Source organism: Chiloscyllium plagiosum, chromosome 5 (genome assembly GCF_004010195.1).
Source record: "Chiloscyllium plagiosum isolate BGI_BamShark_2017 chromosome 5, ASM401019v2, whole genome shotgun sequence".
Classification (NCBI taxonomy): Eukaryota; Metazoa; Chordata; class Chondrichthyes; order Orectolobiformes; family Hemiscylliidae; genus Chiloscyllium; species Chiloscyllium plagiosum.
In genome coordinates, this window is record NC_057714.1 from 87,547,423 (window position 1) to 87,565,342 (window position 17,920).

Sequence of the window (17,920 nt, forward strand, 5' to 3'; positions counted from 1 at the left end):
TCAGCAACACTCCCTAGGACCTTACCATTAAGTGTATAAGTCCTGCTAAGATTTGTTTTCCCAAAATGCAGGGTCTCGCATTTATCTGAATTAAACTCCATCTGCCACTTCTCAGCCCATTGGCCCATCTGGTCCAGATCCTGTTGTAATCGGAGGTAACCCTCTTCGCTGTCCACTACACCTCCAATTTTGGTGTCATCTGCAAACTTACTAACTGTACCTCTTATGCTCGCGTCCAAATCATTTATGTAAATGACAAAAAGTAGAAGGCCCAGCACCGATCTTTGGGCAGTGCTTATCCCTGAAATGTTGATTCTACTGCCTCTCGGACACTGCCTGACCTGCTGTGCTTTTCCAGCAACACACTCGACTCTGCATCTGGAGAAACTCTCTGGTAGAAGCTTTGAACAGATGTTTTATCTGTCTTCACTGTTGAAAGCTTAAAAAGATATTGGGAAAACTGGGGGGCCTAAGGGTTAAGAAGTCCTTAGGACCAGAAGGTTGTACTCCAGGGTCTAAAAGAAGTGACCACAGAGGTAATAGAGCCATTAATGTTATAATCTTCCAAAATTCCTTAGATTCTGATTATGGAGAGGAGTGATTGGAAAATAGCTAACGTAATGTCTTTCTTCAAAAAAGGAGGGAGATAAAAGACAGAAAACTAGGGCGGTTAGCCATCTATCAGTGGGATATTGCTAGAATCCATTATTAGGAGGTTATAAGGGATACTTAGAAAATCACCACATGTCCTTTTTGGAAAGAATTCTGCCATCCTTATTTGATCTAGCCTCCGTGTGACTCTAGAACCACAGCAATGTAGTTGACTCTTAACAATTAAGGACGGGCAATAAAAGCTGACCTAGCCAGTAATGTCCACATCCCTTGAATGAAATATTTTTTTTTAAATCTGGCAGAGACAACATGGTTTTATGAAAGGAAACTTGTGCTAATCTAATTTATTAGGGCTTTTGAGGAAGTAGCAAGCAAAGTGGATCCATGGGAATCTGTAGATGTGGTGTACTTAGATTGCCAAATGGCATTTAAAAAGGTGCCATGTAAAATGCGACTACATAAGAGTTCAAATAGTTTGCGATATAGAATAATGCCAACAGCGCAAGTTCAATTCATGTACTAGCTGAGGTCACAATGTAGGCTTTGCCTTCTCAATCTCAGCCATTGTCTCAGGCATGTGACCCTCAGCTTAAATATACAATCAATCAAATCTCTGACAGAACATCATCTGGGACTGTATGGACTTTCATTTTCTGCTAAATAAGTGTCCGTGGTGTAGGGGTTAGCATATTGGCAAGAATTGGTTAGCAAACAGAAAGCTGCATGTATGAATAAATGGATTATTTTTAATCGGCAAGCTGTAACTACTGAGTGCCCCAGGGTTCTGTTTGAGGCCTCAACATTTCACAATCTATATAAATAACTTGGATGAAGGGATAGAATGTATAGTAGCTTGACTTGCTATTTGCATCAAGAAAGTAACTTTCAAAAGGAGGTAGAGAGTCAACAAAGGTTGAGTGAGTGGACAAAAAATTGACAGTTGGAATATAATGTGGACAGATGTGACTCTGGCAGGAAGAATAGAAAAGCAGTAAACTATTTAAACTGAGTTTGCAGAAATAATGAAAAGGTAATACACAGGGACAGGGTGTGATTATGAGGACTAATAAAATATTGCTATTTATTACAAGGGGGGATATAAAAATAGGGAGATTTTACTATAGCTATAGAAGACCTCGGCAAGAATATATTTGGAGCACTATCTCTGTATAGTTTTGGCTTTCCTATTTGAAAGCAAATGTAATATGAACTGGAAGTAATTCGGAGAATGCTGGAGTGATGGGCTTCTGTTTTTAAAAAAATTGATCAGGTTGGGACAAATTTTAAATTAGCCCAACCATTTTTTCACCACAACCTGGTCCCTTCCTCCTCTTTTATTTGGCATGTTGAAATTTGATATTCTTGCATCTGTCCTGATGAGTACAAAGATGAAAAACTTCAGGGGCATGTCTCTCTCTTCAGCAACATTCAAGCTGTGATGTAAAAAAAGTACTGACTAGAAACTAGTCAGTTCTTCCTTGGGCCATAGCCTATCTATGTACTAAGTTAAAAATCACGCAACATCAGGTTATAGTCCAACAGGTTTAATTGGAAGCACTAGCTTTCAGAGCACTGCTCCTTCATCAGGTGGTTGTCACAACACCACCTGATGAAGGAGCAGCGCTCCGAAAGCTAGTGTGCTTCCAATTAAACCTGTTGGACTATAACCTGGTGTTGCATGATTTTTAACTTTGTACACCCCAGTCCAACACCAGCGTCACCAAATCATAACAATGTAGTAAGGTTTGCTGAAATCTATCCATTAGTTTTTAGAATATATTGTTTACAGCCTGACAGGGACATAACCAATACCTCACCCATCTTGCATGACAGAGGTAATCATGCAACTGAAATAAATTGGTGTCAATTATTTGAGCAACCATAAAATATGACTATTCGTGTTGTCATGTGTTGCTCCTTCAGTGATAGGACAGTGCAATATTGTTCAATTACCTGCTAATAACATCACGAAAGGGTTAAATTAAAGGGTTAAATTAAATCTAAGTTTGAAAGGCACTGAATTTGTGACCTGTGGTAGGGTTGTGCTGAATTACAGGTATCTTCAAAAGGGAAGATTGGGTAGCTGCACTAGGTTGTTCACGTATATCTTGTTGGAATCAAAAGCGGGAATGAATGTGAAAACAGGCCGTTCTTGCCTGGGCTGAGAGGTACATGGCTTAGAAAAGAGATGGAAACCGATGGGTGGGGGGGGTTGTTGTACTTTGTGAAAAGGTTGCACCAACTCAGGCCAACAATTTGACACTATGTTTGAACCATTGACTTCTTTAGAAAAACACTGACCCAGTAGTCTCCCCCACCCCCTACACAGCAAACTTTGATATGCATTAGCCCCATTGAGTGATCTCCCGGAGTGTCGAGATGTAACTTACGAACCTAGGATCTGTCACGTGTTACATAGCCTGCATCAGCTTTATGACAGAGTAAAGGGCAAGGTATTTACCATGCAGAATAAATAACTGCCGACATGTTCACTAGCCTGCTGATTAGCACCTTTTTTTAAAGTGGCTCAAATGCAGTATTAATGAGTAGAGTTTGCAAACCTTACCAGTAATCAACAGAACAGTGTCACTGGACCAGCAATTCAGGTTCTAATGTTCTGTATTCTCTATATTTGAATCCCACCTTAGCATATGGTGAAATTTAATTCAATAAAAGTATAGGATTAAAACTTATCCTAATGTTAATCATTTATAGAAGGAAATCTGCCATCTTACGTGATTTGGCCTCCATGTGACTTTAGACCCACAGAAATGGCCTAGCAAGCCAGTCAGTTCCTTAGCAATTAAGGATGGGCAATGAATACTGGCTCAGCCAACAATGCCAACGTCCATGAATAATCTTTTTTTAAAAAATTGCACCAGGTCCTGATCCATAAAGTGATATTAATGACAGCGAGTCAGTTTTGATATATGCTATATTGAGATCTGCTTGTTTATTTTCAAAAATTTGTGTTTTAAGTTAATTAAGAAATGTGTGGTTTGCGAACAGCAAGAAGTTCTTCTTCAACATCCCATCTAACAGTTTTGGCTTCAACCTATTAATACCACAAGCTTTCAAGGTAAATGACGAGCTAACACGTGTGAAAAAATGATCCTGTTATTTAACTGCTCAATAATTTTGCACATTACACTTCAGCTTTCAGGCAAATCATGATACTGTGTTGTTAGCCATGCTTGTGTCAGGCAAACAGGTAGACCCTCAGTACGTAGTGAGACTTGGTGTTTGCGTACCGGGGATCCACGCACAGCTTGATGCAGCCACACACAAAGGTGGCCATCAGGGTGAGGGTGGCATTGGGTGTGTTTTTTTTCCTCCGTTGCCCAGATCTTTATACATTTGAGTCCCTTCAGACCCAGTCCATCTTTGATCTCCACATAGAGCGGAAGATGGCCCGGGTGACTGCGACGGCACAGGTTCTGGGAGTAGGCCAGACCCGTGCCACATATAATCGCAATAACAGTGCTTCATACATGATGACCAGGTTTTTACCCGTGATGGAGAGCGACCATTGCTTCCATCTGCCCAGTTTCTGCCTCACGTTCCTGATATGCTCCTCCTAAGACGTGGCGCATGCCCCAGCCCCACCGAACCAAATTCCCAGCACCTTCAGGTGGTGAGTCCTGACCGTGAAGGCGGATGGAGGATTGGTCGGCCCAGCTCCCGAAGAGCATGGCCTCGCTCTTGCCTCGGTTTACCTTGGCTCCTGAGGCCCGTTCGAACTGGTCACATACGCACGTGAGTCTGTGCATGGATAGCAGATCCGAGCAGAAAACGGCGACATCATCCATGTACAGGGAGGCCTTAACCTGCAGGCCCCCGCCTGGCCTCGCTGCCACGGAAATTTCCAAGTAGTTGGACCGTTCCATATCACCTGTCCTTCGTGGAAAAATTTATGAAGAAAAAGACCTTTGACCACAAGTCCATCAGGAATTGTTCAGCGCGTAGTGTCCTCGAGATCCTTCTGGAAAAGGAGAGGGCATTTCCTATAGAGCGGTTCCCTGAGCAGACTGTCAAAGCCATTTGGCAGAATGCCTCATCGCCAGAACTTTCCAACAAGCACCAAGGCATAGCTTGGCTGGTGGTGAGAAGGGCTCTGCCTGTGAGATCCTTCATGCAGGCCCGGGCTCTCAGCCACACCGCACGCTGCCCTCGGAGCAGTTGTGGAGAGAACGAGACTGTCACACAGCTTCTTCTGGAATGTGCCTACGCAGAAGAAGTCTGGAGAGGAATGCAGTGGTGTTTGTCGAGGTTCGTCCCGAGCAGCTCCGTGACGCGGGACTCCGTGCTCTACGGTCCGTTCCCCCGGGACGCTTACCGAGACAAACATCAACTGTGCTTGGAGGATCATCAATTCAGTCAAAGACGCTCTTTAGTCTGTCCAAAACTTTTTGATCTTCCAACTGAAGGAGCTGACCCCGACTGAGTGTTGCAGACTGGCACATTCCAAGGTCCAGGACTACTTGCTGAGGAACGCCTAAAGCTTGGGGCAGCTGCTGCCAAGGCACGGTGGGGAAAGACCACCGTGTAAGGTCTGCCTGCCTAAGAAGAACAGGGGGCCCACTCCGTAATCAGGCCCCACTGACACCTCAGCAAAATACCTGGATGGTCAATGTACAGACTTGTACATACGACTGATTAATTCCCATCTCTGTATGAAAAGAAATGGAATGTATACGTATGTATGGCATGACCAATTGTAAAGATATCAAAATAATTTTATGAATAAAGTATATTTTTGAAATTAAAAAAAAATGTTTGTGTCAGGCAAACATACAAGTATTTTGTCCCATTGTCTGAATCGCAAAAGTAGACAAAGACCCCTTTTTTAATAATTCTTTCTCAACAAAATGTAGGTTGTAAGCTTGTACTAGTTGATTGTCAGTTTGAGTACCTTGAGAAATGCTTCAGGAGTTTGTCTCCTAAACCTGTGTAGGCTTGTGGGTGTTGGATAAAGTTGACTATAGTAGTTATGGCGATGCACTTGGTTGAAAAGGGCAGTTCCCATGTTCACCGCTGTCACAACAATGTCTTTAATGGAGCACCAAACCATTAACTGGTTCAGAAGATGGTGCACTATATGGCTTTGGATGAGATACTAAGCTGAGGTCTTGTATGTCGTCTCTGGACTGTTTTGAAGTCCAACAGGGGACTTCTTTCTGGTATTTATCCCTTGAATGGTAGGTGTCTTTTCCCTAGGGTGGGCAAGTATGAAACGAGGGGGCATATTTTTGAGGTGAGAGGAGAAAGATTTAAAAAAGACAAGAGGGACAACTTTTTTTGCATGGTTTTTGTGGAAGTGGTAGATGCGGGTACAGTTACAACATTTAAAAGACATTTGGATAAGTACGTGAATAAGAAATGTTTGGAAGTATGTGGGTCAAGCACAGGCAGGCGGTGTTAGTTTAGTTTGGGATTATAATCACAATGGACTGGTTGCGCCAAAGGATCTGTTTCTGTATTGTATCACACTATGACTCTATCTAAAACCTTTGCTGTTTCTCAAAAGTGGTTATGTGTAAATTGACTGCTTTATTATAATAGTGACCACATTTCAAAGGTATTTATTTGGCTGTGATGCACTTTGAGATATCTCAGAGGTAATGAAAGGTATATGAATGCAAGTTTCTTTATTAATCAAAGAATTATGGATGCTGGAGATCTGAAACAAAAGCAGAAATTGCTGGAGAAACTCAGGAGACTCAGTCACTGGACTCAAAACATTAACTACTTTCTGCCCAGAGATGCTGAGTTTCTCCAGCAATTTCTGCTTTTATTTTAACAAGTTGTGCACATTAAGAATGACTTAATTTTCTGATTATGACACCTGAAGTGGATATTCCTCATTCCTTGTGAGCTTGACATCAAGGTGGTGTTTGACATCGCATTCAATGATCCTTGCAGCCCTGTTTAAAATCCTGATACTGTTACTAGAAGGTGCAAAGTTTGAGAACAAAAGGGCATTACATTGATTTTAAGTGACAGCCTTGTAAGATGAGGCCAGTACTTAAACCCTGACTTTGTGACTAAGCGTCATCTGTGGCTCACTGGTAATGGTATAGCCCTGAATGAGAAGTTTAGGGATTCAGTTCCCACTTCATGAGCCAGAGCACAACATTTGTGCTAATGCACCAGTGCAGCACATTGCAGTCTGTTTAGGAGACCATCCATGACCGCTGTTACCTACCTGAACTGCAGAGTAATATCATATCAACTATCACAAAGTCAAAATCGAAGCTTCAATTATTACCAACATAATTTTTGGCAAATTGCAGAATTATCCTTTTGTCTATCATAAACTAAACACCTAGCAAAGTGTTAATTTTGAGAAATGTTTATAAACATTGGGAGATTTTGATTTATTATTGCCTAATGTATCAAATATGTCGAGCACCTTAGAAATTTAAGCGGGTGACTTTGTGCAGATATAATTTCAAGAATTAAACTGACGTAACTGGCTTGTCAGCTTGAGTGCTTGGAAAATTATCGTCTCTACTTCAGCTCCGCTTCTGTCTAGAGTTAAAAATACTTTGCTACTTTCTCAACAAGCAGATCTGTTACTTTTTGTAAGTCTGCCACAAAAGAAGTCCACGTGTTCATCATAAATCATAGTGATTTCAATATTTTGGCTTTGTCCCCGCCACCTAAAAGAATTTAGCATAATGTTACAATTCGTCTGGGCCAATCCTATGGTTGCTTTTGGACTGATATTGCGATGTAGTTGTGCATTCCTTGCAGATTGCGATTACTTAGGGCTGAGAAGATTTTCTTGTCTGTTAAGTGACGATTGGTTTCTTTGTATTTGGGAGCTTCACGTTGTGGCAGTACCTATTCTTCTGCTGCAGCACAGTAACATATGTTGTGACTTGCCCACAGATTTACAGTAATTTATTATAATCTCTCAATCTCTATCATTCAATCTGTTTTAGCATTTCATTGTACCCTAATTTCTATTTGTAATCTGATTAGCAGCATGAGCTGCTGTAAACAGCAGCCTACTGCCTAGCCTATTCCCTCAGCCTGTCGCTGGTTGACAGCTCCACTACTGTGCTGTTCCATGAAAACCCCCTCTACACGTTCCAGTGTAGACGGGCCTAGCTTTGTGTCTGGTATAAAATTAGCCATTACTTGTCACTTGAAACCTTGGATCCCGCAAACATGTTCAGGAATCCATGGATTGCTGGTTATGCACGAACTGTAACATACTGTAGTCAAGGTAAGTACAAAAAAATGTGTTGTAAAGTAAACATCGTTAAAGTGTCCTTGTCTGTATTCTCTTTTCATTTCTTTTGCTTCCTCCTTCCTATTCCTCAAGGGCACTAGGAAACAATAAACATGTTTATTGACTTAGAAATCTTGGAGATACTTTTATCAGCAATGCGCTTACCTTTTACTCAGTTGTGTTCCCAATGTTTTATTCTGAATTTGTAGATCCATTTATCTTATTCAAGGATTGCTGTTTTGCTATATGCTATTGTGGAAATAGGGGGAGGGGAATTAATGTATCTTTTGTGTACACTGTATGAATGAGAGTTGAATAAGATTTAAGTATTACTAGCAGCACTTGGATTCTGCACAAAGCCTGTTTATTCTAGAGAAAAAAATGGCACAATAAATTCAGTAAATCATGTGAAGTGATATAAAGAAAGCAGCTGTACGGAAGACTTAAGATTTTTTAGAACCAGTCTCCTCTCTGTGTTCACTTATCAATGTGTATTTTGTGTGTTGTGTATGTGCATATGTAACATACCAAATCATGTGTATTTACACATCTGTTTCTACAGAGGTAGATCTGACATTTTGTTGTCAAAGCAAAATTTTTTCCCTTTCCAAGGTTTCAATCAAAGTTGGATTTTTGATCATTCAGCCTTTCTTTTATTTATTCTGTCCTCCACCTGCTGTGTATCATGCCTTGCCCTACTGCATACTGTATTCCCAGGCTGCATATTAAGCCTGTGGAATTTTGTAGGAATAGGCAATCAAGAGAATTGCTATGGGAATTAGAAGAAAGTTATAACCTAAGATATAAATTAGAAGCAAATGAATTATTTTGTCCATTATCCATTTGAAGAATGACTTTAAATGGTCTATAGTTGTTGCTCTTCATAAATGAGCAATTGTGTCCAAGTTTCTGCCTATTCTGAGCTAAAATTTATATAGCTGGTTCTAATGGACCAGCCCAAGCCCCCTCTAAATATATTAAGAAGAAAGCTTAGACCTTAACGTTTTCTTATTTAAAATGTAAGGCACTGCATTCCAGATGCAATTCGATTGGTCAACCTGCTCAACTTTAAGCAAAACATTTTATTTTTACACTACAGTTAAAATACAGACAAATAAAAAGAAAAGAATTGGCTTAACTGTACCTCTATCAAAATGCTTAAGAAAATAATAGATATATTAACTACTACTAATTAACTGCTCTAATATAGTAACATTCCTTAAATATACCCTTGGCAAAGGCAAATTTGTAAAGTAGATTGTCTCACATGCATTTCTGGCAGCAGGAAGAGAACCCCAGCTTTTAGCTGTAACCAAGGGAAGAATAAAAACTTGAACATTTAGCTTCAAGACCCCAGCAACTTCTGAAAGCTGAAACTAAAAATTCTGGCTCTGTGTGAGCTTGACCCCACCCATTCAGACTGCTTCTATTGTTCCAACTCTTAAACAAAAACTCAACGCCATGAGCAGTCTGCTGTCTATCTCTGTCTCAACCTTTCTTCATTAAGAAAACATACACCTCTTAAAGCCATAGTATTGTCACATTCATAAATAAACTGTGTTTATCATTGATTAGACTTGCCTGTGGCCATTTAATCTCCGTGAGATTTTGCAGTTTCTGTAAGGAGGTAAGTGAAACAGCACAACACCCATGACAAAGCAATTGGGGTCAGTGTGAATAGAGTAAAAAAAACTTTGTGTAAACCTTTATGCAATTAGCTTGACGATTGTGAAATAAATAGGATAGAATCTGGGCCAATATAAATTAGAATAGTGCATTCGATATCAATGCAGGTACAGAGTAAAAGAGGAAATTGGAGACTGGATTATGAGAGGGAAAAAGACAAAGGAAGAATAAAACAAGAAACTGTAATCGAGAGCAATTGAAAGCTGAAGAAATGAGTCTCCCCCCTTGTAATAGTTCATTTACATTGCCATAGAGATTGTTTATCAGTAATTAGGACTTGTCATGCTATTAAAAAAGTGTTTGGACTGAAATTGTCAAGCACTGCCTCTTTTGTTGCGTATTTAATCCATATTTGCCATTCAAGTACGACACCTCATTTTGTTCAATTCATTTAACTGGTGAGTTAGGGCATGAGATAACGCTTCTTTACAAAGCTAACAGTGGAGCATATCTCAGGCAGAAACTTCCAAATTTTCACATTTTATTCACTTCCCATCTACTTCAATTTGCTAAATCATTTTATGGTAAGAGCTATTAGCATCGCCATTATTTTGATCCAAAAATCTGGGCCTTGTGTACACTGGGGCTTGAAAGCTGTTACTCCTTTCAAATCTAGTTTGAGTTGAGTCCCAAGATAGCAGCAAAGTTTTTTGTTTTGCCCCGTGTTTTGTGTCAGTTGACAACTGAAGTATTGCAAAATAAGCATCTGGACAATTTGGTGCATAGTAATGAATGCTTGTTTATGAAGATGGCTGTGCGCGTGTTATAACATAATCTGGTATATATGGTTTTCTTACATTTTTTGCAATCCACAATATTCTTGTGGTTGCATATGGTGTCATGTTTTCTTTCCTTGCCAAATTCCAAAGTTGAAAAATTGCAATATTTTGAAGTAATCTGTGGTTAAACTCCTTTGGCTGGTGTTGCCGGAAGACCAACAGTATTAAAAAATTGATTCTTTGCATTTACATAGCAGGTTTCACGACTAAGATATCTCCGAAAGGTTGCAATACTTTGGAACTGTAGTTATTGCTGTGATACAGGCAATGCAGTGACCAGTTTGCAGCACATTCAGCTCCTTCCAATTACATTTTGTCTAATGAAGAGTTTTTTTACTGCATGATGACTGATGTTATTGTCACGTGTTTTACCATGAAAAAGACCATAAATTGCAGTAAAAGGCTTGACCGGGGCCCTAGGCGTAACTGCTGCTTTTCATTAACTAGTGTAAATCGGGCTTTTCCATCTAGCTGGCAGCAAAGTAGATGTCTCCTTCCTTGTTTGAATGACTCATCTGAAAGATGCCACCTCAGAGTGCAGCATTCCCTCAGTACTGCACTGGGATGCCAGCCTTGATTCTCTATTTAATCCTCTGGAGTGGGATTTGAAACCCCAACTTTCCAACAAACAGTTAATGTGATCTCTAAATTTTCTTTGCGTACGTGGTCTGTTTACTTCATGCATTCGTGCAGCTGTGTATGTGCGGTCTCTGAAAGGGATCAGCAGTCTGCATGGTTCCTTCAGGATTGCTGCACAGCTGCTGAAGTGCCCCTTAGAGGGAATATTGGGCAAGGGCGCTATCCTGACTAACAACTGCTACATCATTGTGGAGATACAAATTTTGCTATAAATAAGCTTGAGGCTTTTGTGTGGTATTTCTGCTTTGTTCAGATACTTTGTTAATATGAGAAGTTGGGCTGCTTAAGTTGGTAAGCAGCAGAAAGGAGATCTCAGCTGTAGAAATACAGTCACATACCTCCTGCAGTGCTCTTTACAAATTGAAAAGGTTAAACTACAAAATTTCTAATTGTGACTTGGCTCTCTTTATGAAACAAACAAGATGTGTTTTTTTTAAAACATATAAGATCTAGCCAGTCTGTTCCGAAACCAACTCTGCTTCTGTTCTCTAACTGCAGTCAGAAAGATTACAATTCACTGTAAAACGTCTTAACAGCACTGGAGGCTGACCTGTGTTAGATTGGGGTGGTGTGGTTATAAGAGCATCAAGAACTGACATGATGGGGGAAATCTTTCAGGGGTCTGAGCGAGGTGGGCTATGGTGAGATGTGGCAGAATTGGACAAGCGTGATTTGATCCACCTTGAAGTTGAGATCATCTCGCTCCATTATATATTTTCTAATCAACCTATTCAGAGGTGTTTCTACGTACTTGTGGAGTAAGTAGGAGTTTGACCTGAGCCTTCTGACCTCTAGATAGGAGCACTATCACTGTGCCACATGAACCCTCCTACTGCACCTGCTAATCCCAAGCAGTTTCCCATCTGAGAACTGACCTGGTCTGAGTCTGCTCCGCTTCCAGGATCAGACGAGGTCAGGTGTTTTCAGACTCGTATGGCCTTAGGTTCATGCCATTGTTAGGGCTATTTACAAACAGTGCAGCACCATTCTCACTCGGCAGCAGAAAGATGCCAATTGATGGTTATTAACACTTGTCAAACTCTTGCTAATTACACCTCATTAATATAGTCAGCATCCGATTGAGCCAAACTCACCAAGCAAACTTGCACTTTACCTCTTTTTTGCACTTTACCTCTTCAGCCAGAGATACCAGGCTCCTAATAGCCAGCCTATTCAGCACAGGGACAAAGCCAGGAATTTTCCATCGATGCCAACAGATCTCAGTCAAGGCACAGGAGCATAGCTTTCAGTCCAGATACCTGAGTTGTAAGTCAAGGGCAGCCTCTAACCTCAGTCCAGATTTTGCTCGGAGCAGTCCGAGTCAGGATCCTTGTAAGAAGCGAGGAGCTGGATGACAGGCAGCACATTACTTGTCTTTACTCTTTCTGCCCTTTTCTGCACTGTTTCCCTCATGGACTGAGAGGAGCGATGAGAGAGATGAAAGTGAGCAGCACAGCTATTGCTATTGGTGCAGGCGGGAAGGTATCCTGAGTGGGTTAGTAGGTAGCACAGAGGGCATTCAGGGTTAGTGATGTTGGGGGTGAGATGGTTAAGGTCAAGTCGGGGTGGATAATACAACAGACAGTGGGAGTGGTAGAGCTTGGATTTTGTGAGCTAGGTAAATGCTGGAGAGAGAGAGTGAATATGAAGATGGTGATGAAGTGGAGAAAAGCATTCCCATCTTCCTGCATTGTCTGGCATTCCTCCAGACAAATGAGACTGCTCTAACCTGGGCAGCAACTTTGGACCAGGCTGACATGGTCTGATATTAAGTCTTCCACTGCAAGTTCTGGGCAAGGAGGAAGTCCTGCATTGGCAATGCCATGTCCAGCATGATCTCCAGGATCCTGGGTTTCCAGATGTATGGCTCTAAAAGTGCCGATTTTTCCCCTTGTCTGCCATATTGGGGAGATGTGTCGGGAACTGCGCAAGGCAACTGCAGACTGACCAGGCTTGACTGGGAGCAGAATAGGCTTTAAAAATTGGGGCAGACACAAAGGCTGCTGGAGCCTTAGCAGCACTAGAGAAAATAACAGGCTCAGAAGATAGAGAATGTGGGGAAATAAATAGCAACGTCTAGAAAAATAAGAGGTGCTGGATGTCTTAAATGCATAAAGCTGGATAAATCCCTGGGACCTGATCAGATGTACCCTAAACTCTCTGGGAAGCTAGGGAAGCGTTTGCTGGCCCTGTTGCTGAGATGAGGCATTCATCAAGATTCCTCCTGATAGATTGGTTAGCAAGGTTAGATCACATACAATCCAGCACCACTCTAATCTCAACTCTAAATGGACAAGGTATTTCCTGTGGGTTGGGGGAGTCCAGAATGAGAGAGCATAGGTTTAGGGTGAGAGGGGAAAAATTTAAAAGTGAGACCTAAGGGCAACTTTTTCACGCAGAGGGTAGTGCATGCCAGAGAATGAGCTGCCAGAGGAAATGGTGAAGGCTGGTACAATTGCAACATTAAAAGGCATTTGGATGTGTATATGAATAGGAAAGGTTTAGAGGGACATGGGCCAAATGCTGGCAAATGGAGTAGGTTTATTTTGGATATCTGGTTGACTTGGACGAGTTGGACTGAAGGTTTTTTTTCCGTGCTGTGTATCTCCATGACTCTGTGACTCTAGATATCTGGTGAGTGACACGTCTTTGTAGGAACTGTGCATGGTAAGATGGGATGGCAATCGGACAGGACAGACTTTATGGGGTGTGGTGGCTGATCAATGAGAACTTTGGTAACTGGCTGAGAAGATTTGCTCACTTCTGTGGTGAAAGTCCTTCCAAAAAGCCAAAACCACTTGAACGTAGACAAAAAAAGAAGCAAGATTCAAAGGTTCAAATGGCATGGAGGAATTGACTCAGTGTTACACTGCTGCAGTAGTGTTCTAAGGTCACTGTGCACTCTATGAATCAGGTAAGGGATGTTTTGGTTATATGAACCAACACTTGCATTTTCACTTGCAATTATCAAACATCATCAAGCCCATATTACCCATGACACTTCCTAAAGTGTTTAGAAACCTATTTATCTATTAATTATTCACCCAAGTAATCTTTCATACCATATGCAAAAGTATTGATGGAAATGACTTTCATAGTGTACTTGACTTCAAATACCTGGTAATTCAGATGTAAAACTGTGTGCTCACATTCTTGATCATTCATGAGAATTGCTGGCTAAGCCAATATTTATTACCCAACCTTAGTTGTTCCTGAGAGAGTGCAGTGACCTGCCACTTTGAATATTGTAGCCCATATGGTGCACCTATACCCACAGAGCTGCTTGCGACAGAGTGCAACAAATCTGACCCAGTGACGGTGAAGGAGGGTATTTCTGCCTGATGGTATGTGACTGGAGGGGAACCTGCTGATGTGTTCTCATGGGTCTGCTAACCTTGTCCTTTGTCTTGTAGAGGTCACAGATTTGAGTTAAGGCAAAATCATCTTTTTGTATTTTTTTTTGTAAGGATATGACTCAGTAATTTACAGTTGGCATTTGGTCAGCAGTCTCATATGAAAGCTTGAACTAATAATAAAGGGCTAAGATTCAGGAGTCCTTTTACACTGCCAACTACTTTTATTGTGGCATTTGATGTCAGAGTCTAAATAAGTTTTCTTTTTAGGGGACTCCTCTTGACGTCTGGGGAAGCAATGACCTTGTATTATTATCATTAGACTGTTAATCCAATGTTATTCCATTGCAGTGGGACCTGTTTAGTTTGGGAAACTTACTTGGCATAGACAAGTTGGACCGAAGGGTCTGTTTCCGAGCTGTATGACTCTTTGACTTATGCCTTGTAGAAGTGGACAGGCTTTAGGCTGTCAGGGGGTGAGTTACTCACTGTGGGATTCCTAACTTCTGACCTGCTCTTACAGCTGCAGTATTTCTGTACCTTGTTTCTGATCAATGGTAAGCTCCCCAGGATGTTGATCATGCGGGATTCTGCAATGCCAAATCATTGCCTGGAACTTGTGTGGCATAAATGTCACTTACCACTCTGCAGCCCAAGCTTAATATTCTCCAGGTCTTGCTGCATTTGGACAGGATCAGCTTCAATATCTGGGGAGTTGTGAATGATGTTGAACACTATAATCATCAGCAAATACCTCTGCCCTTATGAACGAGGAATGATTGTTGATGAAGCAGCTGAAAATCATAACCCTGAGGAACTCCAAGAATCACAGCATCTCCCTTTGTGCTCTGTATGACTCCAACCAGTGGAGAGTTTTCTCCTTGCTCCCACTGGCTCTAGTTTTACTGAGGCTCTTTTATACCACCACACACAGTTAAACACAGCCTTTAACATCCAGGGCAGCAGTTTTCACTTCACCACTGGAGTTCAGTTCCTTTGTTTTGTTTGGACCAAGGTTGTACTGAAGATAGGAGCTGAGCAGCCCTAGCAAAGGTCCAAATTGATCACCCCTGTAGCCGCCTCGTTTCTCTGTCCACCCCCTGCCATACCCTTTCACAGCTCCTCTTTTTCCCTCCCCTGCTGACCCATCCCTCCACCATCATCTCTTACTGCTCAGTCCCCCAACCTCTTGTCTCTTTCTACTCCCCAATTAGGAACATCCTCTCTCCTTCACGAACCTTGCAGAAAACTTCTCTTCCTCCCCGTTCCTGTCCTCCGATTAGTTGACCCACCCACTTAGCATCCAAAAGAACATCTATCCTTGCATAAAGGACATTAGGCAAAATGACCAACGCTCCATCTAGTGGCAACTTTCAACAAGGAGAAAGTGAGGTCTGCAGATGCTGGAGATCAAAGTTGAAACTTTATTGCTGGAACAGCACAGCAGGTCAGGCAGCATCCAGGGAACAGGAGATTCGACGTTTCGGGCACAGGCCCTTCTTCAGGAATGAGCAGAGAGTGTTCAGCAGGAGAAGATAAAAGGTAGGGAGGAGGGACTTGGAGGAGGGGAGTTGGAAATGTCTTCTTCTTGACCTCTCCGCCTCCACCCTACTCCGACCTATCACCCTCACCTTGACCTCTTTCCACCTATCACATTTCCAACGCCCCTCCTCCAAGTCCCTCCTCCCTACCTTTTATCTTCTCCTGCTGAACACTCTCTGCTCATTCCTGAAGAAGGGCCTGTGCCCGAAACGTCGAATCTCCTGTTCCCTGGATGCTGCCTGACCTGCTGTGCTGTTCCAGCAATAAAGTTTCAACTTTGATATCCAAATGAATCCAACAAGAACTGGACCAAGCATATGTGGTACTCATAATCTTCTTCATCCTAAGTATACGCATGATTTTACTACAACTGCTAAGTATTTCATCAGTAATATTTTCAGCAACATAACACAAAACATCGCAGATAAGAAAAACTGCAGCATATTAACATGCCAAATTTCCCCTAAAGTAAATGCATTAAAATTCCATCAAATTTGACAATATTGTTATGTATTTGGCTTTAAGGGGTTAACACGTAGGGGGTTCCATACAACAGCCAAGCAGGGTGAGATCAATAGTTGTGATGTTGAGAAGATATGCTCTTCTTCATTAGGGTAAATAAAACCACAGAAAGTAGACAAAATCAAACACAAAATATTGCTGAGGGGGAAATTGCGGTCCTTGAAGAAGGAGGCCATCTGTGTTGTACGTATTTTGAACTGGTCCTCCTGGGAGCAACTTTCAACAGCCCCATCATGCCCAGCAACCATTCCACCACACATCCAAAATCTCCCTCCCCAAGACCACATAAACTCTAACTCTAACATCTCCTCTTTCTCCTCCCACCCCCACCCAATCCCCCACAAGCTCCCAATGAAAGGTGCTTTTACCTCACCTCTCCTGAATCCAGCAACGCCGAGCAACATAAAACTGATTCCAATGGCATCGTGCCTGATTATCACAAATCTGTTCACATTCTGTTGGTTGTAAGAAGTTGAAGTCAATAAACATACTGTTGCCTCACAGTGCCAGTGACCCATACTTCAACCCAGTGTTGTCAGCACTACCTAATGTGTATTAAGTTTTAGTGCAAGCAGTACATTTCAACTTGCTGCTGATTGCATTTCTGTGGCCAATTGTTTCTGCTTTGAGTGCAGTCTGGGTGTAAGTTGCACTCATGGCTCCATTAGTGTCTTTTATTCCTCTAGTTTCCATTCAGACTCATTTTATTAAATGCACAAATGTAAATAGGTGTCTCCGCAAAGCATTGCAAAAGACCATGGGAACATCTTTTTCAATATAACCTGCTCTTCAAGTTCTTTCATTTTTTGCACTAGCCAGAATGTGATGATTAATCCTTGAAACCGACAGAAACCCCTCCCTGCTTCATTTCTCTTGAACATTTTTATGCCTGACAGTCTTTGAAAGACTGGAGAAACATTGCACAGTTTACCAACTTAAATCTAATTTTAAGTTAGGTTGTACCACACCAAAGCTGAATACCCCAGTTCCAGTCTAAGAGATGTTATGCAATAAACAGATGGTCTTTTGTAATTTATATGTTCATATTTTATCACACTTAATGTGTTTAATGTTCTTTCCTCTTGGGTTCTACGCCCCTGGAGTTTTCAGTATCACATATCATTCCTTTTGATGACAGCTTGCTCCTAAGCAAGCCACTAGTAATGCTGCTTTGCAACAAGCCACTAGGTAATAAAAGGGAGTAAAGTGATTTTCTCTATCGCTGCCGAACAGCATCAGCCTCCGCCAACTTTTTTTCCCCCCCACAAGATAATGTCGCAAGGATCTGATAGATGGCATCCATAAAGTATGGAGGAAACCAGCCTACATATATCTGTCAGCAGCTTTAATTATATGATTCTGTATGTGGATTTTCCATTGTTTCTCCTTGTTCCTTGTCCATCAATCTCTTCCACCCTATTTGCTGCCTTCGCCAAAGCCTTCTTGCTGCCTCCTGCACCACTGTGCTTATTAGCAGCAAATTTTGGACAAAGTTAGTCCATGATTAGAGATGCAACTCCTCAGATTTGATCCATTCTACTTAAGAG

At 41.6% G+C, this 17,920-nt stretch overlaps 1 protein-coding gene across 7 annotated transcripts in view; it reads left to right on the top strand.

The window, feature by feature from the left end:
- Positions 1-17,920, top strand: part of svila (supervillin a) — a 352,019-nt gene that overhangs the window by 130,286 nt on the left and 203,813 nt on the right. Inside the window, exon 1 of one of the 7 annotated variants that reach the window (XM_043690577.1) lies at positions 7,469-7,846. The exons of the other annotated variants lie outside the window; for them this stretch is intronic. Within the exon in view, the coding sequence (XP_043546512.1) occupies positions 7,789-7,846 (58 nt within the window). The 5' untranslated portion in view covers positions 7,469-7,788. Of the gene's footprint in view, positions 1-7,468; positions 7,847-17,920 lie in introns of those variants that run through there. 7 annotated transcript variants of the gene reach the window in all.